Source organism: Protobothrops mucrosquamatus, unplaced genomic scaffold (assembly GCF_001527695.2).
Source record: "Protobothrops mucrosquamatus isolate PMUCROS unplaced genomic scaffold, P.Mucros_1.0 scaffold2198, whole genome shotgun sequence".
Taxonomy (NCBI): Eukaryota; Metazoa; Chordata; class Lepidosauria; order Squamata; family Viperidae; genus Protobothrops; species Protobothrops mucrosquamatus.
Window position 1 is genome coordinate 201,182 of NW_015388291.1, and position 26,158 is coordinate 227,339.

Below are 26,158 nucleotides of genomic sequence, written 5' to 3' on the forward strand. Positions count from 1 at the left end.
GGCATTTCTTAAACTGCAAAACTCACCCAGGAAATTAAAATAATAATAAAATAAACACACATGAATTAGCATCATGAAAATCTACTACAAAACAGATCCTGCTAATAGTTCTCAGTTAAAACTTCTAAAAGGTATCACAATCACAATAAGAAACTGATCTCAGTGTTTTTCCTACTATCAATCAGGTGGATCCTGTTACAGAACTCACTGATATCATACATAGATCAAAAATCTATATATCTCTACCTCTTCCAGTGTGATATATATTATTTGCTTACCACATTTTACATAGAATAAATTAGCCGGTCACTATAGTATATAAAAAAAATAAAAGAACAAACTGGCTCTCTGATAGAGCAATATATTAGTCTAGAATTTGGATTACTCCAAAACAAGTGGAGGTTATCACTGATATACCACGTAGCTCACAAATAATTAAACTGCCAATTTCTGTGAAGAGAATTTGTCTGAGCAAGAATCTGTTAAAAGGTTCAACATCTTTCTGATAATTAATTGAACTGAGGCCATAAAAATCTTAATCAAATCCCCGGTGCATAAATATTTGTCACTCCAAACAACTGCTTGGTCAATGGGTAATTATTAAGATTTCATTATCATTATCTGTAACTTCAGAATTTCATTTCCCCTGATATCACTAATGATCTTGTCTCTAGATTATAATTTATATGTCTGATTAAATGAATTAGAAAAGCAAAATCACAATAAATTTGCGCTTGCGCTTTCCCTTTTCTATTGGTTATCTTTGTTCTTTGTTTCTATTCTGAGAGATGAACACATTTGTAATCCACTAAATTTGTTCAGTAACTATGAATTTGGCATGTCAAAGTGAATTGGTATATAATAGCCAAGAAATTTAGGATATGGCCTAGAAAGAGTTGTTATACAAGGGGAAATTTGTATACAATACAGGACTGTATGATTTGACTAGTTTCTCTCCTCAGCTAAAAGTAACTACTCTTTCCAAATGGAGAGTCTATCATTCCCCCAAATAACAATAATGTGAAATATGCAATCTATGACCTAGGGCATGCGTCCCCAACCCCCGGGCCATGGACAGGTACCGGGCCACGGCATGCCAACAACCAGTCTGCACAAACAAGCAAAGCCCCATCTGTGAGATGCAGGCAGCACACTCTCCGGTCCGTGGAAAAACCTTTCTCCATGGAACTGGTCCCTGGTGCCCAAAAGGTTGGGGACCTCTGACCTAGGACATATAAAAATGCATCATGCAATAATATGTAGAGGGAGATGATGTAGTTGGCATCACAGTCTTAAGTGAAGCCAAAGTTTGCTGGCTATAGAAGGAGATAGAAATTTCTGAAAAGAGATAGAACTGATGACCTAATTTGACCCTTTTAAAGCAAGTGTATGAAAAGCTACCTGCACCATTCTAGGAAGTACCAATGGATTGGGAAGATCACCACAGAGGAATTGCTGTGACATCCATCCGGACCCTCCTCGCAGTGATTACCCAAACAGGTGAGGTTTGTTCTACTCACAGTAGGACTACTTTTCTTCCTGATTTTATATTGTTCTATGTGCAAGGGATTCTTAATGCAATGTATAGGAACAAATAAAGTATGTGACAGCTTGGTAAGGAATTACCAACTTTTTCAACTTAACCTAATGTAACACATTAAAAAGCCATTCAAAACATATTTATACATGGCTAAAATGTGAATGTTATTGGTCCTTATGCAGATTAAGCATAAGATTTACGTGTGTAACAATTTGGTTATATTTGGGTTTGATTAATTTAACTTTGTTCTGAATTTGTCATTTATTTATAAACCTTTTCTTTATGTGTTGTAAAGAACATAAATAACTAAATATTTAAATAAACCATGTACAATACAGCTTAAACCATATAACATACAGGCGTATTGTATATTTCTATACATTTCTATAAATATAATGAATAATGATATTAAGTAGAACAACAAACCTTGGCATTAAATTCAGCAAGAAAATCAAAATGTTTCTTGAGATCTGTCGCAAGGATTGCTTCAATCACTAAGAATCGAAATCGTTTGAACTGCACATGGTCAAGATTAGACAGAAAATTGTATTCCGGTAGAGATAAGAAGAGACTCCATGCAGAGGCTGCATGATGATTTTCTAAAACTGATCTATCATTGTACAACACAGCCTGAAAAATAATTAGTACAAATATTTTAAAGAGTTAAATTTCACAAAACTGTAAATAGCCAATTCATGTTATCATTGAGAAATTGAATACAATGGTTACTTCTTTATGGGAAGTATTATGCTAATGCTAAGCAATCAAATATAAATCTCTAAATAAAAACACCACTTGAGTTGGCTCCAGCAAGTATAGACTAAGTTCAATTTCCTACTCTTAAGCAGGGTTTTTTTTTGTCATAGAACGCCCAGAACGGAGTTCCGGCACCTTTTTTTGATGAAACCTTGTAGGGTAGGCAAGGCGGGTTGTATGACGTGTGAGTTCCGGCATCTTTTTTTTTTTTTTTTCAAAAAAAGCACTGCTCTTAAGGAAGAACCATGTTCAAATAAACCACAGAAGCATCTACTCAGTCATTCTTCTCCACTTTGTTGAAAAGAGAGGGAAAAGCTGAAGCAGGGAGCGAGAAGCTTAAAGTTAAATCTTCAAAGCACAGGTTTTTGATGAAAAAGAGAAGAGCTAAACAATATTATAGAGTGAAAAAAGCGCTAAAAGAACTACAGTCCTCTTCTATGATCTGGCTATCTTAGTATCTGATTCACAGTGCAAAGTGTGTGTAACGTCACGTGTGTAACTATATTGTGGAGACAGGGCAATCCGTAATAATTATACCTGTTTCACCAAGCAACTTTGGTGCTTTACCTCTAGTGATGATTTAATGGGTCAAATGGCATGTTGAAGGGTATAAGAAATGTCACTGCTCATGCTGCTGCACAGGTTGCTTTGTAGGCTGAATGTCCCAGTATGGTATCATCATGAATGTGGATATAAAGGATTAAATTTGGATAAAAGGACCAACATTTGTGATAAAATTTGGAATATCCTTCCCCCAGATCTATCTGATCCCTTACCTTCCTAGCCTTCCAATAAGCCTTGAAGATCTGATTTTTCTCAAAAGTTCTGAGCTGGATGGAGCCCAGTAAAGTTCTTTGTGGTTGTGTGGGGTGTGGGTTTCCTTTGGGACAGAGGTGTCAAACTGCCAGCCCGTGGGCCGGTTTCATCATACCAGAGCCGCGCCCATCCCATTGCCAGCAATGGCGAAAAAGCTCCGATACGTTGCGCGATGTCACGTGATGTCGCGAGTTTGACATGTCTGCTTTGGGACACCAGGAGTTTCTATGCTTTTTTTTAACTGTTTTTTCTGTTTTTATTGATTTGTTTATTTAAGGACATTTATATGGCTACCCAACTCACTCTCAGCAACTGTTAAGTTGCATAAGATGGATGACTATATAAAATAAATACCTAAAGTCATCAGATTACATCAGGATTTCAAAACTTCACTGACAATGAACTTGATACATGAAGCAGGGCAAATTTCATTTCAGTTGCTCCTGGGCTTCCAAGAAATTATCTGAAATTGGAAAAATTTAATGGACCTCCTGATGTTCAGATTATTTCCTACTGAGATTGATGCAATAAATGCTATTCTGCCCTTGTATGGACAAAGGACCTTGTATGGACAAAGGACCAAAGGCTCATAGTTTTCAAAAGATTCTTGAATATAAGAATTGTTGAGGCTCTGGTCTTACATTCGAATGAGATGAAACAGCTTGTCGACACTTCCAAGTGCCTTTCCTAACCTCTTAGAATCAACATTACACCCTGATTGTCATGGGAAACATTAGTGATACAGGCATTATGATGTTTAAAGCATACTCACCACAAAAGTGTATGTTTATATTTAGAAGTAAGCAGCATGCTGGCAATTTTGTGGATGATAACACATTAATCAGCTTGATTTAACAAAAACAAAAAAAAGACCAGAAAGAGTTCCAGAATGATTTCATTAAATAAGGTGATGGCCAGCTAAATGATAAATTGTTTAGTTCAAGTGAATGTAGTGTGATGCACGTTGTAGGGAGAGCCTTAACCTCACATAAACTCTAATGGGAACTGAGTTGCCTATAAGTAGCCAGTTCATGGGATTATTATTACGTCACCAGAATGTGCAGAAGCTATGAAAAATGCAAATTTCATCATAGGAATCATTAGAAAAGGGATTGAAAACAAAACAATTGATAATGCAGTGCTCTTACAAAAATGGGCATCTATCTATCTCTGAAATATTTCATACACTTCTGGTTGCCATATCTGAAATTAAAATGCTTAAGAAATTCAAATACCTTTCCTCCAAGAAAAGCTAGATTATCTAGGGCTGCTGAAGTTGGAAAAATGATTGAGGGAGGGCATATAAAATCACATAGCATGGAGAAAGTGGGTAGGAAGAAATTTTCCTATTTTCTCAAAATTGTAGGACCAGGAACCATCCAATTAAGTTGATGGGAAAGAGATTTAAAACCACCACTATAGCAGCAGCAAGAAAAACCCTTCATGCTGCATATAATTAATTCTGAAATTCATTATCCCAAAATGCATTATCCCATTTTGTAAACTAGATTATCAGACCCTTGGAGGCCTTGGTCTCCAACTGCAACTGCTGAATGCCAGTAATAAATTTCTCTTTATCTACAATTTCATCAGAGATGAGAAGGCAAAGCTCGCTTGCATTACCAACACTTGGATGGATTTAGAGAGAGGTGTTTCCCCTCTCTGAATGTGGCCATCTAAGATTGGGTTCAACTGCAAGCCCATGGCAGGAGAGGAGAGAAGTGGCAACAATCATGCAGAAACTCTACAGAGACACTGTTCCACAAGTAGCTGGGTGTGAGGTCTTGTTCCTCAGGAAAAAGTTGGGACTGCTGCTGTTGTACCATCTCTTTCTGCAGAGTGGCATCTCTTCCTGAGCTGCTTAATCTCATCACTGGGTTGGCAGTGTGACTTCCTACTGGCTTCCCCATTGACTTTGCTTGTGGGAAGCCAGAAGGAAAGCTCCAAAGGGTGATCACATAACTGTTGGACGCTGCAATTGTCATAACTACAAGCTTTTTGCCAAGTGCCTAAATTGCAATCACGTGACTTTGGGAATGCAGCAATGGCCACAACCTCAAAAACCAGTCATAAATCTCTCTTATTCAGCATCATCATAACTTTGAACAGGCACTGAATATACTGCTCTGTCAGTATAAAACTTAAAATATCAGAATTGCTGGAAATCTGATTATATAATGTTAACATTTAATAATTAGCATATATGATATTTCATATTATACAAAAAACAATCCTACCTGAGGAGCATTTGTTGCTACCAGAAAAGCGTTTGTCCGACCAGGATGATCATAATCATGCATGGCTGCTGCTACATATAAAGCCATTAATTCTAAGGCTGGAATATTTGATGCTAAATATCCATAGTTTTCATCTACAACAGGACAGCTTTTGGAGGAAACATAGGCAATGTGGCCCACTGAAATATCATTTTCTATATCCAAAATAATAAGCATAAAAATAACATTTTAACAATATTCAGAATTTGTATAAGCATTTTCAACATATCTTGCAATCTATAGATCTCACTGTGCTGGATCCAGTTAAATTTAAATTATTTAAAAGAAACAGACCAAATAAAAGAGGAGGTGGAATTGCTAAATATATATAAGAAATAAATACACCTCTATAGAAATAGAGCACAACAATGATGAAAACTGTCTTGAATGCATTTGGGTCAATATAAAAGGGAGGGGGGAAATGACATTGCTATAGGTGTATATTATAGGTCACCTAACCAAACAGAAGAAATAGATGAAGTTTTTGCTAATCAGTTAACTAAGGTATGTAGAAAGCACATCACAATAGTAATGGGGGACTTTAACTACCCTGACATCAACTGGGAGACAAATTCTGCACCAAGTGGAAGATCAAACAGGTTCCTGACAACCTAGCAGACAACTTTGTTTCCCAAAAAGTAGAAAAGAGAACTAGGGGATAAGCCATATTGGACTTAATTCTCACTAACAGAGATAAAATGATAGAAAGTGTTGAACTAACAGGAACCTGTGGGAAGGAGTGATCATGCAATATTGGAATTCAACATTATGCAAGCACAAGCAATAGAACATAGTCAAACTAGAGTCTTGGACTTCAAGAGAGCTAATTTCAATAAACTTAGAGAGAGCTTAGAAAGGATTCTATGGAGGAGAATCCTCAAGGGGAAAACAACTCAAGAAGCTTGGGAAATTGCATAAATAATTCTCTGATAAATTAAAAGACAAAAAGGACAAGTATAAAAAGTGGAAAGAGGGACACATAACTAAGGCAGAATATCAGCAAATAGCCCAAACCTGCAAAGACGAAATGAGGAAAGCTAAGGCTCAAAATGAACTAAGGCTTGTGATAGAAAGAGTGCATAGAAGAGCAACAAAGATGATTAGGGGACTGGAGGCTAAAACATATAAGGAACAGCTGCTGTAATTGGGTATGTCTAGTTTAATGAAGAGAAGGACGAAGGGGGACATGATAGCAGTGTTCCAATATCTCAGGGGTTGCCACAAAGAAGAGGGAGTCAAGCTATTCTCCAAAGCACCTGAAGGCAGGACAAGAAGCAACGGATGGAAACTAATCAAGGAGAGAAGCAACCTAGAACTAAGAAGAATTTCCTGACATTTAGAAGAATTAATCAGTGGAACAACTTGCCTCCAGAAGTTGTGAACGTTCCAACATTGGAAATTTTAAAGAAGATATTGGACAACCATTCATCTGAAATGGTATAGGATTTCCTGCCTAAGCAGAGGATTGGACTAGAAGACCTCCAATGTTCCTTCCAATTTTGTTATTCTATTCTATTCTATTCTATTCTATTCTATTCTATTCTATTCTATTCTATTCTATTCTATTCTATTCTATTCTATTCTAAATATTCCCTCAGTCAGGACTCAATCAGAGTACAGCTTTTGATTCTGCAGAGCTTTTCTTAAAGGTCCTCTAAATTACACCAACATCTGAGCTAGTGAGAAAAACTTTCCACCACAAGTGGGGGAAGGCACAAGTGATATAAATTAAATATATATACCTTAGCATCACGGTTCATTTTACATAATATTAAACAATTCATTCAATTCATGTGATGCTAAAAATAACAGAAAGTACTAAGGAGGTATATATTAATTGAAACAGGATGTTGAATGCTGTTTCATTTTTCCAGGGGAATAATTTTAAAAAGCTCTAATTAAATTAAATACTTCAAGTATTTTTAGTCTGAGGCATTTACTTTAATAATTAAATAAAGAAATATTACTCTAATATATTTTAGTTGTTGGAAACATGCTGACCAATCATGCTGACCACTGCAGTAAAATATAGGCCTTATTCAGGAGAAGGGTTCCAAATGAAAACAGTTTACTTGGCTAAGAAGTAAAGACTGTCAGCAAATATTCAATCAGTTTCCTAAAATCTGATTGTTTATAAATGCCACTGAATTTAGTTTCAAGCATGCAATCTTCAGACAAGTGTACATTTACTTCAGGTGTATTCATTTCACTCTATCAGACACAAGCGTCCTTGTGGAATAACACCACAGACTTACCCCTGCTGGTTCCTCCCCCAGAGTCACTGTCTATTTGCTGAAATCCGGGAATTGGTCTCGTTGTAAGATACCATACGGCATGAAGAACATCTGTTGCATGTATTCGATTGTGATCTAAAAAAATACAGTTTTTATTAAATGTAACCTTGCCATTACATATGAAGACTCAATAACCCAAGGAAACACAAGACAGAGGCAAAGATAGCTATATTCCCCACTTGCATTAAACAATTTGCGTGCCAGTTCTTCATCAGTTCATAGACCAGCAGAATTTCAAATCCACAGCTTAATCGCACGGGGATTCAATGAGACTTTTCACTAGGCTCAATGTGTCAATGAAGATTCTCAATCATCCAGTAGAATTGTCTGGAAGTTATGGCAACTGGATTTCTTTTTTTATTATTATTTTTAAATGTTTCACTGCTTATCAGTCTGAAGAAGCAACTTGGATAAGTAGCAAAACATTTCAAAGAGAAAAAAAGTCTAGTTGCCATAGGCTCATCAAGAATTTAATTCATATCTCCTTAATATTTTTTTAGATTAGCAAAGCCTTACAGACATTTGGTTTTATCTATTTTTCTTATTATTACTTTATAAAATCTATTGTTATCACGTAATTAGTAAGATTGAGAAAGAATAAAAGAAACAGAAATAAAACTCTACTAAATTACGTTAATAGTTCCTTACAAATATAATCTAATAAATTAGCCTAATTTTGTCAACTATTACTCACAAGGAATGTCTCGATAACCATTTTCGAGTGCTTGAAAGTAGTTCATGAAATGCTGAATTGGAATTTTGAAAATTTCGAATAAACCAGTGTCTTGAAACAATGTAAATGCAACCTAAACACACAATAGACACATATTAAAACACTGTGAAAAACATTTCCATTTTTTAAGATCCTTTGAGTTTGAATGTTGGTTCCCCCCCTCCCCCCCGTGTCTCTTTCTGGCAATCCTCTGCCCTACCAAGGATTAATAACCAAGAACTCCTCAGCCTGAACAATCTGTAATGCAAAGGGGGTAGAAAGGGGTCTTAACAAAAGTGAGGAATCACCTTATATAAATTGTAGCACTGAAACCATTAATGGGTTTTGTCAAATGCTAATATAATATAAATTTGCTAAATCCAGCTTTACCCAACCCTTGAGATTTTCTTCCCACCTGCTAAATCTGTACAAGTGTCACATCTATATATGTATATGCCTGTATACATACAAAAAGAGCAAATCTGAGATATATCTCAGATGAAATATCTTTGATTAATTAACTTAATTGATTTACAAATTCAACTGATCCATAAGTGCATATATTAACTATTCTCTCTACTATAGAAACATACAAATGCACATACAACACATACAGCAGAAACAGCAGAAAGATTTGTAAGGCCAGCTTACAGTCATTTCCACCCTATGCCAATAACAGTTTTCAACAGCTTCTTTCATTCTTATCTATACTCACTTTCTCCCCATTCACATGGAGCTATTTGAGGAAAAACATGGTTCAATCTGGAAAACAGGTATGTTTGTTTGCAAATGTGCTACTTATTTATATCGAAGTTTGTATGTACTTATGCAGAGAGAAAACAGCTTTCAAAATGTTCATATGTGTACGGTTAGAAGTATTCAAATAAAATATATGGAATTTCTACAGTAGCAACAAACCTGGCTAAGGATTGTTCTAGATTTATCTCCCATTTTTTGAACAAGATCAAATATTTGAAAATTCCAGCTGTTCATTTCCTCCATTAATGAATTATAGTTTTCTATTAACATCAGTTCTAATGAAGAATTCTCCTCAATCTGTAATAGAAAAAACAGTAAGACAAAATAAGAACAGAACTTGAAAGCAAATCTCTTTTGTTAGCATATAATCGAGGTCTGTTAATCAGAATTCAGCCAGATACTATTATGGTTATACATAGTAAAGGGACATTTGTATGCATTTAGCTCTTAGTATAAATTAAGATTATTTGAGTGTTCTGATGTGATCACTGCAAACAAATAAGCGGTATCTTCCCAGATAATTTAGTTAAAAATATGTTCAGTCTTCACAACATATGTTCAATCTCCATAAAAATCTGAGGTATTTTCTTCCCCCAATTTAAAATAAATATGTATATATGCATGCATGCATGCATGTACTGTAAATTTCAATCAGCTTTGCTGAAGTAGCTGGTACAGTTATAAGTGGAGCTCTTTTGTTAATAGCACTTATAATTCAACATTTGGAGTCAATAAAGATCTGTAAAGAACCAACACCAGCATAAACCATCTAAGATGCTCAGAGAACTAGAATGGTACTGCAATTATAACTGGAGGCAAAATAATTTGAACCTGTTATCATCATACACAGAATTATATGTAAAATGTGTTTTTAATATGTTTTGTATACATTTACTGCATCTTTTTTTATTCTGATATTTTGAAAACTTCAAGATCTATTCAAACAAAACCCAAAGAAAATAAAATTCAGTATAAATAATATTATAATAACAGTTTTGTAAATAGGTAAAGTATAGAAGAAGTTTTTACAATAAAATATCAAACATCTTATTAAAACCAGAGGCCAAACTATTAAGGTGTTCTGGAAATAGTATACTTGCATCAGACTGAAAATTCTTAGTTTGATCCATTTGATTTTTTGTTTCTTCTATTTCATTCTGCAGTTTCTCTGCAAGATCTTTTGAAACTTGGCTGTTTCCATCTTCACCTTAAACAAGGGCACATAATATTAGCAATTTATTTAAAGCAAATTTGTTCAAAAATATGATTTCCTAACCTGAATTCCATTATATGGCTTTTATAAAACATACTAGCATTTGAAAATACTGGAATTACTATAGACTGCTCTAAGATTTTTAAAACAGAGGATACAAATGTTTTAAATAAATACTAAAATATCTTAATTTTAAAAAAAAGTATTTTAGATCCATATGGCTCCCACCCTGATGACGTTTAAGAAATTTCTGAAAGGTTGGCTGTTTTCCCAAGCCTTGAATTAGGATAGGTGGTGGGATTCAGCCGGTTTGCACTACTTTGGCAGAACTGGTACCTAATTTTTTGTTGCCCAGGCCCACAATGGACTTCCGAAAGCGGCATCCACAGAGAGAACCGGCTGTTTACATATTTGAATCCCACAATGGGTATTAAGCCCTTGTGGGATTTTATCTGTCGCTATGATTTTTTTTTCTTGACATACATTGTTCTTTTCTTGGTTCTTTTGTTGTTACTATGTTTGATGCTGTATACCTCTCAGATTCTTAATGGAGTTGAGTGACCTTCTAAATTTAATAAATAATAAATAAATAAATAAATCATCTTCTAGCATCACCTCCCACTGCGTTGGCAAGACCAACCTTTTCACTACTGTGCTTTGGGGAGTGGAAGATGGGGAAAACATTTTAAATTCCCATTTTCTATACAAGTGAACTCTGCTCATGTTTTCCACTTCACACAATTCTGGACAGTGGTAGCTGAGATTGAAATTTATAAATGTGGGTCACCCGGAGTGTTTTTTATGAATTCATATTCTCAAAGAAGCAGTTATTACTGAAACAAAGTATGTTAAATATTCACATGGACCAAAATCCTACCTGATTTTTGGCTTTGACATTCTGCTACAGATTCACATAATGAGTTTGCGACAGAGTTGAGCACTTGTCGTCTGCAACTTACGGAAGATTTAAAAAAAAATCCAAAAATGTCATTTTTAATTTGTATTCACATTTTTCTGAATATATTTTTTCTTAAGTATTGTATCAATGAAAAAATATTAAAACTCTGCAAGAATATCACTGCTGTAATTCCAGTTTGAGTATCCACCAATATCATTATAGCTACACTCAAGAAGAAAAGAGCTTCAAGGGAGCACAGAGGACCAAATATTTTTAGAAATAATTTTTCAGATACTGTCTCACATATTTTTAGACTGTATATAGGAGAACAATGATATGTATAAAAAAGTAAAGGCTGATGCCAACACAAAGAATCATCAATAAAGAAAGCTTACTAAATTCAGGTAAAAGCAGCCAATAATGTATAAAATGTAACTGCATACCATAGCAAACAAGTTATTATTTAATTTAAAAAGTAGTGTGGGGGGGACCCTAAGATGACACCCACTATTAAATAAAGATATTATATATGCTAATTGTTTAAACAAAAATAGATCATTACCTATTGCAAGTATAACACGAAGATGTTCTAAATTGTTGTTGACAATCTGAAAAATTGAATGGGCTTCCCAGAGATTTATGTACATTAACACTAGGTTTAGTAAGAAAATCAGCCTTATCAGGAAACTCCACAGGCGATCGGTGGTACCCACTGGAAAGAAGCCCGTTATTGGGTGAAGTGCCAGGACTTAAATTCTGAGAAATTCCTAAAGGGGAGATGGAGGAGAAACCAAAGAAATAAAATGTTAGAAGAATAACACTGGCTCAACAGATGTTCTCAGGGTTGCAGGTAAAATCTGGAACTCTTTTGTCTAAAGAGGCTAGTTGGTATACTTCTACTGAGTCAAGATCTTTGTTTTCAGAAAGGCATTCTCTCCATAAGCTACATAAATATTAAAAGATGCTAGCTAGATTTAAACACTGATTTTCAATGCATTGTGATTGCTGCATTTATACGTTTCATTTAGTGCAGTGTTTCTCAACCTTGACAATTTTAAGGCATGTGGACTTCAACTCCCAGAATTCCACAGCCAGCATTGCTGGCTGTGGAATTCTGGGAGTTGAAGTCCACATGCCTTAAAATTGTCAAGGTTGAGAAACACTGATTTAGTGAACTTTGTTAACCAGTTTTAATTTAATTTAATTTAATTAATTTAATTTTCCACAAGACTATCCCAGATCTACTGAGTTCTTTTGCAAAAAAAAAAAAAGTAGTAGGTCTACTTATACATTATTGTTAGAATGAAGACTTGCTTCACATGTTAATTCATCCTTGTGTTTCTATTAATAACAGCCAGCACCAAACATATGTATAAATACACACACACACACACACACACACACACACACACACACACAAATGCACACAATGTGAGTGTGATGTGTATCCTACAGCACTGGTTATCATCTCTGTCTGAAGACAATCGGGACCTGAAATTTTTGAAGTGTACCTGGCTACTTATATGTAATTCTTCATTTGATCACCTCTGGATTCATATAAGAGATTCCACACTTTGTCCTAGAGCCTTTCAGAATGTCCCAGAAGGCTGAGGGAGGAATTGGAACTATACTGGAGGTTTAAAGACTGTTCAAATATTAAAAGGCTGACAAAATTTCAGCCAGCAATATTTGCAGCCTGCAAAGCAGCCTTTGGACTACTTAGTAAATATTCACAAGTATTTATGACCATTTTCACACTTATAACCTTTGCAGCCTCCCCATGGTCATGTGATCAAAATCCGGGTGCTTGGCAACTGGCAGTATTTATGGCAATTGCATTATCCCAGAATCATGTGGTCACTATTTGTAACCTTCCCACCCAGCTTCAAATAAGCAAAGTCGTGGGGGAAAGCCACATTTGCTTAACGACTGCACGATCCACTTAACAACTGCCGTGCTTCATTCAACAACTGTGGCAAAAAAAGATCATAAAATGAGACACAACTCAACAACTGCCTCACTTAGCCATGGAAATTTTGGATTCAACTGTGGTCATATGTATAAAAAAAAAAATCTATAACATATTTCTCTTAGGCAAAATTGGCACAATGTTTATTAAAGGACAGGGGAATATTTACTGCCACACACGTAACACCACTGTTTTGTGAGCTGCATGGGCTCCCAGTGTGTTTCTGGGGGTAATTGAAGCTGCTTCACCTTTAAAGTTCTTCATAGCTCGGGGGATGTCATTTTCTATCCCTCCAATTCGATCCAGCAGGTGGGCATCCTACAGGTCCCATCAGCCAAGCATTGTTGACTGGTAGGAACCAGAAAATATGCCTTCTTTACATAACCGTCGCCATCTGGAATATTCTCCCTTCAAATATGAGCATGACCTTGACCCTGCTGGCCTTTTGCAAGGCCACGAGAAGACCCTGAGTGTATTAAGAGTCCCGTTTCCTGTCTGTATTAGGAACCAGTTTTACTTGGTGCCACATATATTTATTTTGTATTGTTTAAATTATTTCTAATATTTTTTTTTACACCGGATAATGCATATTGTCCAGAGGTAGCAGCTATAGAAATCAAACAAATAAATAAATAAATAGAAAATGCTTTCTCTTTTGTGTCAACAATACTTATTTTAGCTACTTACACTATAAGCAACTCACCCTTAGCTTCGGTAGCAAACGGAACAATAAAAACATCTTTTATCATTTTGCAAAGGATGCATTTTTTTTCACTTGAGCAACAAAGTATTTTAGTTACAATATACTTAAAATAATCCAAGCAATATAATAATTTCAGTTGCATAAATGTACTGTTTTCAAAAAAAACCCTATCATTCTATGGACATCCCTACAGACAACGTATAAATAATTGTTACATTCTTACCGGCTCGTCTAGAACCTGCATTGTTTGCTGAGGTCACCGAAGATGATCTTTGTTTCGGAATTGTCAACAGGTTTGTGCCAAGAAGAGGCCCATTTGGATAAGATCCTAGGCTAATTTAAAAACAGAAAAAGAAATATTTCTCCTCTTATTTTAATCAAACTAAAATACAGGAAAGTACATTTTAAAATTGCAATTAAATGTAAGATATCAATCAATGATTATAGCCAAAGGCCAGGAATATTGAATACTAGTAAAAGACAGTAAAATAAAACAAATAGTAGTAAAATGGTAAAGTAGTAATAAGAACCCTAAAACAAAACAAAACACTGAATGACTCTCAGGTGCAAAAGACCAGGTCCACATATGGAAAGTTCAAATTAACTGATGTATTGTTAAAAGGAATCTTCTCAACTAATGGTCAGTGCCTAGTTGTACGTAAGGTTGTATGTAAGGATTCAAGGCTGATCCCTCTTTTTACTCCTCCCCCTGGCACTACCAGTCTTTCTCCTACAATGACATCATGCTGGCTAATAAACTAAGTTCTGACTATGGGAGATCTTATATTAGTTGATGCCTCACATTCACTGCTGCTACATGGTATTTTGCTATAATTTTGGCTACATAGGCTTTGCAGTCTGAAAAGAGTAAAGCTCATACAGACATGAAATTTATATAATTGTTCTTACTGATGAAGCAGGAGTAAGCTATGTTTGTATATGTCTCCATACAAATGCAAAATAAGACATTGTTTCAAATCAACCTTAAGCACGTCAGGGTTGAACTCTAGACTGTGGACAGAGTGAGCACGCAGTGCTGCATTCTAACCACTGCACCACCAGGGCTCTTATCTAATGCTACATAAAATAAAATGTGCTCATTATTGTACAAATCTATGTGGCAGTCCTGTGGGCAATAGATAGTTAAACCTTAGTAACTTCTAAAACATCTTGAGACTTTTGAGTCATTTGAGTTATAGCATTAATATTTCTTTCATTCCACCTTAATCACATTTTGGTGTTAATGACTCCTAAATTCTGTGCATGCCTTGCCTCGGTTTCCATCACTCCATTATACATTATTGTAGCTAATGTAAGAGGATGATGGAAACTCTCTAGATGTGCTACCACTTCTAATTTTAAAAGATACAGTAGAAATTTTGGGAGAAGTGATCCAATAATCACCAACTGACCTTCTCTCTATTCTCAATTTAGCTATTAGTTGCCAAATAACACAACTTTTAAAATGCAGAGGCCCGCTGTCAACTGTCTCAGATAAAATCTCATTAGTCCTTTGATAAACTTGGATGGAGAGGCTCCACTAGGCATTCATCCAGATATTAACATTACAATTGTGAGTAGAAAGTATGATCATTATCACCCATACTAGCATTTAAACCCCACCAATTAATATAAATTGATTTTTTGGCATACTTGTTTGATATGTTTTTCAATGTGACCTTATTTGGGACCTATTTAGAGGTGTGTACAAATTAAATTATTCTTACAAAATATGGCAGTATTGTAACTGCCTGACACTCTAAGGAAGACAGGAGAATTTACCAATTCACCCTTGGGTCTCTCACCTGACTGGGACAAACTGACTTAATATAAAACCTACTTTACTCTAATTCAGTTGTAATTCATTTGTACTATAGTACAAGAACATCAAATTTTGAAAACTATTTTAAAAAGAAATAATGTTTTGATTTTGACTGCCATTCTAAAATATTCCATGATAAGGCGCAGGTGTGGTCTTTTGGGGATAGTTATTTTTCCTGCTTATTACTGCCATTTTCATGCAAGCCATCAGAACAACACAGCAGTTGTAATAATTATTATGTGTATCTTATTCTCCAGGCATAGATACATAATTATATACTAACAGATATAGTAAAGGTTAAACACACAGGATTGCAGCTAAGTGCTATAAAATAGCATAGAAACATATTTTAGAAACATAATAAAAAGAGTTGCACTGTATCAGACCATAGACTTAATTACTCCAGCAATCTCTTGCGAGAAGCCCAAACATAGGACGTAGGTACAAGAGAAAATATTTTTCATGCTCCCTAGCAATTATGTATTATTATCAATAGCTAATAAAAGGTAACCACATACTGAAGACACAGGCCCTATTGAGGGAATTTAAAAGCAAGGATCCACTTGGTCACACTCTTTCAGTCTGTGCTACTTTTTTTAATATTGCAATGCCTTATCTACAAAGCGAACATAGAATTTACAATGCACAAAGTAATTTAAAAGAAACAGAGGATCATCACCTCAAATATTTGCAGGAAATCCTTGTTTAGTGACCACATTCGGGACCAGTAACTTGATCATTAAGCAAACAAAAGTGAAACTATGACTATGCTTATGATTTTATTTCAGCTTTCCTTTGCTTTACTGACCTGCAAAGGTTGTAAATGCAAGGATTAGCTGTAAAAATTTCTTTTTCATCATTGTCATAACTACAAAGAGTCACTAAACAAAAACAGTCGCTAAATGAAGACCATCTGTACAGCACTTTTCTTAATTCTAAGTACATTGCTCAGGAGGAGACATCACCCTAAAAACTCAAGTAAGACATCTTTTTTTCCCCTTATCAATAAGATTACAGAACACATTTATTCATTTTTCCTATTTCTAAACTGCCCATTTCCCTCAGGGGATCTCTGGGTGGTGAGAGAGGCTCTGGGCAGTGACTATATATTAATTATTTAAGAAAGTTATAATATAATTGATTGAAAGTAATGATTGCAACTTTGCACAATAATTATTTATCTTTTGCTGTCGTTTATTAACAATGCAGTAATTTTGGGGTGAATAATGACTGAAGAAAAGTGGATAGAAATTGCATTTCTGTTCTTGTTGCCTTAACTCATGTAATCCTGAAAGAAAAAGTTTTTAGCTGTAGCTAATTTTATATGAGAAATATACACGAGCAATTTAGAAATCCTGAACTGCTAATATGTATTGCATTAATATATTTAAACAATTGTTTAAATAGTCCAAATTTGAAATGCTCTCCAGACAATGTGCTTAACTAGGAAATGGAATGTAGAGTAAAATATTTCTGGAGAGTTTTATCAGTACACTCTTTTATTTATTAACTTGTCCACTGTGCAACTCTGTGCCCATTAACTAATGCATTCTATTTCTTATAACATTAATGTGTAACTCTGTAATTGCCAATTTAATCCTAATGCATACTAAGCATGTATTTTTTTTATCAAATCTATCTTGGGGTGCTATTCAAAAAGAATACTTAAGATTTAAGAAAACATTTATATTATATAATTTTCACTTTAAAAAATGAACTAGAAACTAGCAACTATGTTGTAAAACTATGCCATCTGCTGTTTGAAATCTGAAATAGGAAAGCATCTAGATATGCTAAGAACTCAAAAAAATTTAAACTGTGATGTTTTGTTGTCTAGATAGGCAACTTTCAACGTATTTTATATATTTTTAGATGCATATAAAATTGTATAACTTTAGCTACATCTGTTAATCCTTTGAGTCATTTGTCTATTTGGGAAAAAAAAACTTATTGAATCATATATATAATTGTGTTAAATATAATACAAATCAAATTAATAATTTAGGGTTGAGTGAAATCTGAATCTTGTTTATGTGAACCAATCAATATGATTCAGTAGCTATTCTTGCACCCATAATTGTATATATTTAATATATTTGTGGAAAATTTGTCAATAGATTTTCTCCTGCCTGTGCATTTTGGCTTCCATATCCTCTACTTCTTTCGTGACTGATAAATTAATTAGATTTTTACGGCTAATATATTGATCATTCTTTATTGCTTATGTGTATGTTCTCACTGTTTCTTTCAAACATTTGCTTAAATGTTTCTTGCCCTGTCCAGGAGGAGAGCTCTCCATCACAATTTCTTGACCTCTGTACTAGAAGCTGCGTTTCTAAAACTCATTCTCTCTGACTTTTAGTTAACTTTTATTTTTCAGTTTACACAAAAGAACTAGCAACCAAATTGGAGGTCTAAGTATACAAGTATAACTTATAAATCAACAAAAGATGATTCTCAAGCTTAGTGAGAAATTGTTATTTGTGATACTTTTCAATAATGTCATTTTTAGGTTATCAGATCTGGGCAGCAAAAATCTAGATGATTATTAGCTAGCAGCAAATATTTAATTATTTTCTGCCATCTGGTGGTCATCTGGATTTCTGCAGTTCTGTTCTGAAAGTTTTTGTATTCTAGTATTCTAGTAACTGGTAGTTCTTCTTATGCATTAGCTTTAACATCCTAAGTTATAGTTACAGGGAATTTTTTTTTAAAAACCTAAGAATTAATTTATTGATAAATTTAATTCATCTAGGACACTTAAAATTTACTGGTTCTTCTCACAAGAGCAAAATAGATTGTAGGCAAGCTAATGGCATTCACTCCTTTTATATTATTTCTAAGAATTATCACCTAAACTAGAATGATAGAAACTAACTAAATGCTTCAAGTAGTGCTAGATTCCTATTTTTTATTTCACTATCCAATAAATAATTATTATACAGAAATGACTTATCTTTAGTTGCAATTTCATGTCTTAACTTTTGATGCTCAGAATTAGTGTTTGCTGTTAATTGCTTCCTAAAACACCATACTTTAAACAGCTTGGATGAATGAAGTAATGCATTTAATTGCATATATTTTACACTTTTGACAGAATTCGAGAACCATATTGTACAATATTGATTCAATTCAATATATATGTCTGAATATTTTCTACTGTAGGTAAAAAAAATATTGTGAAATCTATATTGGTAATATTCTAACCTTGAAAGATTATACTCATGGTGTGACCTTTTGCCATTATTACGTTCCCATCTAGAAGTTGGATCAATGGGCAGCAAGCTTCCTAAACTTCGCCTTAATTGTGGTGTTGGTAAGCTATTTCGGCTGCTCAGTACCTAGTTAAGAACAAGTTAAGAAAAATTATACTTTCCCCCCCACAAAATATCCATTTTAAATCATGCTTTGTTGTTCTCAGCAGTACACAAATATATATTAGCATCATTTAACTTAAATCAGCTAGCTAAAGTAATTAAACTTTAAACAACTTTGATCTTTAAAAAGTTTGACTACCATATTATCAATTCTCTTTATCCATTTACTTTTCTGCCATAAATGCCACAGAGGATTGCATTTATATACTGTAAATGTATTCATATTGTATTTGAGGCAACAGCATCTCCAACATTGACTGGAAGGTCTGCTATGGTAACAGAAAGTTCATTTCTTAGGCAGTTTAAATTTAAACTAAGACTTTAGTTAAGAGTGGAAAGTTACCAGCTTGACTGCAATTTAAAGGTCAAACAGGGAAATTACATGAATCAGAAGCACAGAGACTGAAGCAAAACAGACAAACAGAGAGAGAGAAAAGTTTAGGTGAAAAGGACTGAAAAAAAACCCAAGGAGCAGGTCAGCTGAGGTGTTGATTGAAAGCAGTTGTATACTGCTAATGAGATAATATATGATAGGAAAGAAAGAATGCTAGTAGGGAAAGAAAAAGCTGGTTCATGGTTAATAGAAATGTAATAAAATAGGCAATAATTTGAAAGTAAGAAGCTTAGGTAGCCACGAGCAGAAGAGATAAGAACTCAAAATTAGGAGGCAAGTAGAAAAATATAGATGAAAACTGCTAGATAGCACTGCAGTTTTCTCGTCTGAAAGGAAGATGAGGAGACAGAAGAACTTTGAACACAAGATTTTTGGGCAGTCGGCAAAGAGATACGTTTATATATATGGACAGTTACTTGGCTACACATGTACTTATATTCTTTTAATAGGTGCAATGTAGGCCAACCTTCTGCTCCATGCAGGGATCCAAATTAAAGGATCCATGCTATCCAGTCATTGCTTAAATTCTTCTTTCCATAACTGGTTCCATGGCTGAACTGAACTGCTTTCGCTTAGGAAATGTTTTCCTAATTTTCAAATGATACCTGTCTACTTTTAACTATGCTATTCTGTGACCTGCCCTCCAGGTAAAAAATAGATTGTAACGTTTTTATCTGTAACATCCTTTCAACTACTTGAAAGATGAAATTGTACCCAAGTAATCTCTTTTAAAAAGGCAGTCTGTTTTCTTACCCTTTCCTTAATTTCTAGTGCCTTGATTATTCCGTATTTCCTTAAATCTGTCCCAGTTTTTCAAAATCTTAAATGTGGTGCTCAGAATTAGATGAAATATTCAGTGTGAGGTTTGATCAATGCAGAATAAAAGTGAAATGGTTACTTCCTATGATTTGGCTTCTTTTGATGCAGCCTAAACAGTACCAGCTTCTTTTGCAGCCACATCATGCTGATAACATACTCAGTTTGTAATAAATTATTCCAAGGTTTTCTTCAATTTATAATTACCAAAACAGATAATCCCTATTCCTTGCACTCAACATTAATGTCCAAAGTAAAATATTTCTAATTTGTCTCAATTTTATTACTTGATTTTCAGTCCATTTGGCTACTTTACTAAGATCACTTTGAATTTTATTTCTGAATTATAGAATATTAGCCATCTTATCAGTTGTTTGCAATACAACCATTCCCTCCATCTTCTTATCCAAGTTTTTAGTAGAAATGATTAAAGTGTCCAGCCCAAACTCTTTAATATCCAGTCATTTATTCTCTTCCATTTGATAAGGAACCAGGGATGAAGACCATTTGAGTATGGTTTGCAAGCCAGTTAAATATCCATTTAACTGGCATGTCATCCAATCCATACTTAATTAGCTTCCTTATTTGAACATCATATCCTATTTTGTCAAATGCTTTGCTGAACTTAAGATATTTTACTGTAGGTCTACAATATTCCCTTTAAAGCATCAAGGGCTCCCAAAGTGAGATAACTGTAGCTCAGTTGAGACATATTCTTGAGAAATCATATTGACTTCTGGTAATCAATGCATTATTTTCATTGTGATTAGAATTTTCATAGGTATCAGTATCAGACTGATTAACTGGATCTTTTCCTTTTCCTTGGAAAATGGGACAAAATTTGCCCTCCTCAGTTTTGCCTGATTCTTCATTCTTTCTCCAGGAATTTCCAGTGCAATATATGAAATGTTGAACATCAGCAAATTCCTTCAGCATCATAAGATATGGTTGATTCAGACTAGAGACTTAGCCTCAATGTATGTTTCTTGACCATACTTCTATCATTCTCGTTCTCATCCTTCAATCCTACCCTTTTACCCTAGTCCTATAATTGGTTGGTGAGATACATATCCTCTTCCTAAAGAAGTCAGTGCCAAAATAGGAGTTAAGCAATTCTAATAAAGGAGAATATTAGTAGTTCAGGGTTGACATGAAGGGTCCTTGGTGCTTTCTGAGCTTGCTTGCTTTCTTGTAGACATTTCATTACCCGAACTAAGTAACATCATCAGTGCTCTATGTACAATTAAGCAATTCTGCTTTTCATTACCTATAAGCCTTTTGTTATTTTCATTAAGCAATAGGTTTAATTTATCTTCTGTTTATTTAAAAAATTCTGAAGAAGTTTATATTGCTGTTTTTTTAAACATTCCTTGATGGACTCATTCTGAGCTTCATCCTTCTGAAACTCTAAAGCGGCCAATTTACTTTTCTTCCATCACCTGCCATTTTTTCCATTTAGATGCATCCTTTTATTTTTTTTTATTTTTTATTTCTGTACAGCCACACTGGCTTCTTCTGCAGTCATTTTTTTCCTTCAAATTGTTCATAATTGTTCTTTCAGTATAACTGTTTAAGCACATAACAGGAGCTCCTTTTCCTATTAGCTCCTCCTGACATATTTTTATTATTTGTGTTTATGAAAATTAAGAGTTCCTATTCAAGTAGCCTATTTGCAGTTTTTGATAATATTTTCTTCCAATATTTCTGCTTCTTCCAGGGTGTCAATCTAGTCTCTTTTAATATCCTGTTACTAATGTCTAATGACAGTTTCCATTCTTTAAAGGAGAAAGATATTAAACAAGATAAGTGATGAACAGTATAAGTAAACAATTTGCTGTTGCAACCCTTTTTCCTCATTATTGAATTAAATTCTGTTTAAATAATGTGAAAGTTAAGGGAAAAGCAGAAGAGAAATTAAGCACCAAGTTCTTTATTACATTCGGAAAGTATTTAAATATGTTATGTACATGCTACATATTGATTACGATGATAATATTTTAACCTTGTGCAGCTTACAGTCTCCTCTTTCAGGTGAGTCTTCCATTTCTGGACAGGAATAAAACCCCGGAAAGGGAGTTAACAGGTTTATCTTTGGCCTGCATGAACCTGAGAAAGCACTTAGCAAGTTATCGATGCTTTGAAGAGAAGAAATCACATGTGGAGGAACAACTGGATCAGACAGAAGATCAGACACCATGTTCCGAGTCTGATTTAGTACAGAAAGATCAACTTCAGTTCCACTGCATGCATTCTATAATAAAGAAAAATAATATTGGCTATTAGTAACAGAAGCTTTTATCTTGTACAAATTTTTTTTATACAAATAGGAAATACATCTCAGATATTCTGTAAAGGTACATACAACATGATACATAATATATTTTAACAAGTAAATTTTGTGGAAATACACTGTAATATTAAGATAATATAAAATATTTGAAGTTTTTGCTCCTTATTTACAACTAGCTGTACCCGGCCACGCAGTGCTGTGGCTCTCGTTCACTCAGCCAACAGATGGCGCTGTTTTTTAAAAAAAACATGTTTTTACCTGTCACAGGTGTGACATCTATAGTATATAATAGTAGGTATATAAAAACACGGGCGTATTCGAATGCAACATTGTGTCAAAATTTCAAAGCAATCGGTGAAGAACTTTCGGAGATTTAAGATTTTGAACAAACAAACATTTACATTTTTATTTATATAGATTTGGGAAAAATATCTGCAGCCTGCGTAAATAAAACTGTGTTATTTCTAAGCTTTTTAAATCAAAGTGAGAATAGTATACATTTTTGGCCCAATACTGCCAGATGTTTTTAAATCTTTATTTTCAACTGTATTTAACTGGAACGTTGTGGCATTCTAAGAGAAGTGCATTTTTTAAACATTAGAAAATGAAACAGCTTACAACGATACAGAAGCAAGCATTTGTTGCTAAATAATATGAATATTATACAAGTTATACTGAAGTGTATCAGTTATTCTGCATCACATTTCCTGAGGCACAATTCTCATTTTTCAGAGTTATCCTGAAATTTTCCATGCACAAAACAGAAGTAGGAGAAGAGTCATAGAGTAAGAAATATCGTAACTTCTGGAAAGCCATCAAGGAAGTGACCATTCAGCTCTCAGGAACAGGTTATTACACAGGACTGTTCCATATTTGTCAGGTCAGGTAGAAGGATGATATGTTGAGGGTTGTAAATCTGTCACCCTGGGGAATCAAAGGTGATTATCCTAGTCCCAATGAATATGTCAATTGTGAGGCAATGCCCAAGTCAATCAGAAAATATAATGGAGAAACTAAATAAAGCTGAAACAACTCCTAATGACTGCTGAATGCTAGAGGTTTGGTGCTCTCCCTAATGGACCCCATGTATGAAGTGTGACAACAATCATTTCAATTTTAAGAAGGGGCTGGATGAATATATTATGAATATAAATAGGTAGAATATATTTTTGTGTTATGGAAGTTTTGGTGAAGTTGCCTGTGCTTCAAACTATTCATGACAAAAGAGAATGATTGCCTATACAAAATTTCCCCAGATTTCCTGAGAAAGAATCTACATTATTTGATGCACATTTTTATTTACAGGGCAAATATTAATTTGGTATTTTTTTCCTGCTAGAATTATTTTTATATTTTACATGTACTGACCTGATGATGAAGTTTATAGCATTGTTTTAAATCCCAGTCCCAAAGAATCATCTGTAAAATCAAAAAACAGGAAGTTATAAGCAAACTATCCAAATTTGGCAACATTCAACTCTTCAAGTCATGAATTATAAATAAAAAAATACTTCTATAAATCATCTGTATTTGCCGCATTTAGCTCCTGCACTTCACTTCAACAAATAAAAAGTGAAGATAATGGAGGTTCCTAGAAAATAATTAGTTTAAAAACTAATTTAAACAATTTTGTATTTGACAAATTTCTTTCCTGTAAATACTTTTTCAATATATTCATTAAAAACTATTTATTTGTTCAATTTATATAGCTGCCCATATGTGACTCTGGGCAGGTCAAAAAGGGAAAATACAAAAAACAATACAAAAAATAACAAATATCAGATAAGACCAATAATTAAAATAATTCAAAATAAAAGTCATTAAAACCATAAAAAATACAATTTACAAGAGTAACACATTCAAAATAAAAAGTATAAAAAACGATCTACAGCATTTAATCCAAGCTATTTAGAGTATAGAAATTTAGCAGGATCCACACCACCAGAATATTGTTTTTCATTTCAGAAATAAATTAGAGACAATGAGATAGGCAGATGAACTTTATTTGCATAGAGATAGCTGTCACTTTATCATTCATTCACATGTTCTCATTTTTGAAATTTCAATAGAAGTTTATATATTTTAGCAATCACATGTTCATCATTTATACATAATTTTCAAACTTAGTCTTGCAGTATTCACAAGCATAAACTCTTTTGTCTACTTTAAGATTTTCTAATAGCTGTAAATAAGAAAACATTAGAAACTATATCCCTCTGCGCAAAGTTCTTCTCTTGATTTTATCCCATAGCCTGTGTTTGATCAAACTCATCCTTTGCTGACCCCAAATAACACTCTAGATCAGGGGTCCCCAACCCTTGGTCCGTGGACCAGTACCGGTCTGTGGCATACCAGCAACTGGGCCACACAAACAAAGCCCCATCCATGAGTTGAAGGCAGCACACAAAACCGCACACCCTCTCATCTGTGGAAAAACCTCTCTCCATGGAACCAGTCCCTAGTGCCCAAAAGGTTGGGGACTTCTGCTTTAGATGTCTCTTCTCATGTATGTCCCAAAGGTGCAGGAATATAAATCCTTCCATTCCCCACCATCCTGTCAGAGCTGAAGAAGCTTCTTGGATGAGAAGCAAAACATCTTCAAAGAAAAACAAGAAAGTCCAGTTTCCTCTTGAAAAAGCACCTTTGGGACAACCATGACCTGAATGACTGAGAATCTCCACAGACATTCTTCTCATGTATCCTCTCCTTCAGCATTAACCATGGAAGTGATGAGATCCATGGGAAGGGAGAGGTCACCTGGGTGCAATCCAATCCAATCCAATCCAAGGCCCACAGTTGCCATCTCGTTAATAGCGAGTAAGGCCTCAGTCAGATTGTGCAAGCAGACCATCAGATACAGCCATCAGGTTATAGGACATAATGGTCCTGCTTTAGTCAATAGCACCTGAAATATGAGTTTAGATTCTGGGCACTGCAATTTAAAAAACATGCTGAGAAATTAGAATGTATGCAGAGAAGGGAGACTACATCGATAAGAGGCCTAGAAATCAATCAAATAAAGAGAAATTGGAAATAGATAACTTTTGCCTGCAGAAGAAAGGATTGAGGAGTGATTTGATAGTCATTTTCCCACTAGAACTGGACAAGTGGGCATGTTCCAGGACCCCTCACCAAAACAATGTCACCTGCTATGGTGTCTGTCATAGCACCAGCCTTAAGAAGAAGCCCCCCTCCAGAGATATGATAGCCCCGACCCTCTTGGGCCTTCAAGAAAGCAGAAAAACCTGGAACTGGCATAGGATTGTTGGATAAATAAGAGTGTGTTGGGTCTTCAACCTTGTTTATTTTTTAAAGATCACTTTAGTGCACTATGTTTTTATTTTGTTAGCTGCCTGTGCTAGATGGGCAGTTGTATAAATTTCTTTAATACATATACTGTGAAGGATTTTTTTTAGAACTGTAGGTCTTAAACCAGGGGTCTCCAAACGTGGCCGCTTTAAGAGTTGTGGACTTCAACTCCCAGAATTCCTCAGCCAGCATGATCAAACTGGTCTTAAGTGGC

The 26,158-nt window shown here is 34.6% G+C and overlaps 1 protein-coding gene across 1 annotated transcript in view; it reads right to left on the reverse strand.

Moving 5' to 3' along the window:
- PDE3B (phosphodiesterase 3B) overlaps window positions 1-25,438 on the reverse strand; it is a 29,512-nt gene extending 4,074 nt beyond the window's left edge. Inside the window, 14 exon segments of the mRNA XM_015824310.1 lie at window positions 1,967-2,170; window positions 5,350-5,543; window positions 7,644-7,757; window positions 8,377-8,488; window positions 9,313-9,450; window positions 10,254-10,360; window positions 11,244-11,320; window positions 11,827-12,031; window positions 14,160-14,269; window positions 18,966-19,099; window positions 22,348-22,596; window positions 24,004-24,054; window positions 24,746-24,817; window positions 25,355-25,438. Of these exon segments, the coding sequence (XP_015679796.2) occupies window positions 1,967-2,170; window positions 5,350-5,543; window positions 7,644-7,757; window positions 8,377-8,488; window positions 9,313-9,450; window positions 10,254-10,360; window positions 11,244-11,320; window positions 11,827-12,031; window positions 14,160-14,269; window positions 18,966-19,099; window positions 22,348-22,596; window positions 24,004-24,054; window positions 24,746-24,817; window positions 25,355-25,438 (1,851 nt within the window).
- Window positions 25,439-26,158: the final 720 nt, after the last annotated feature.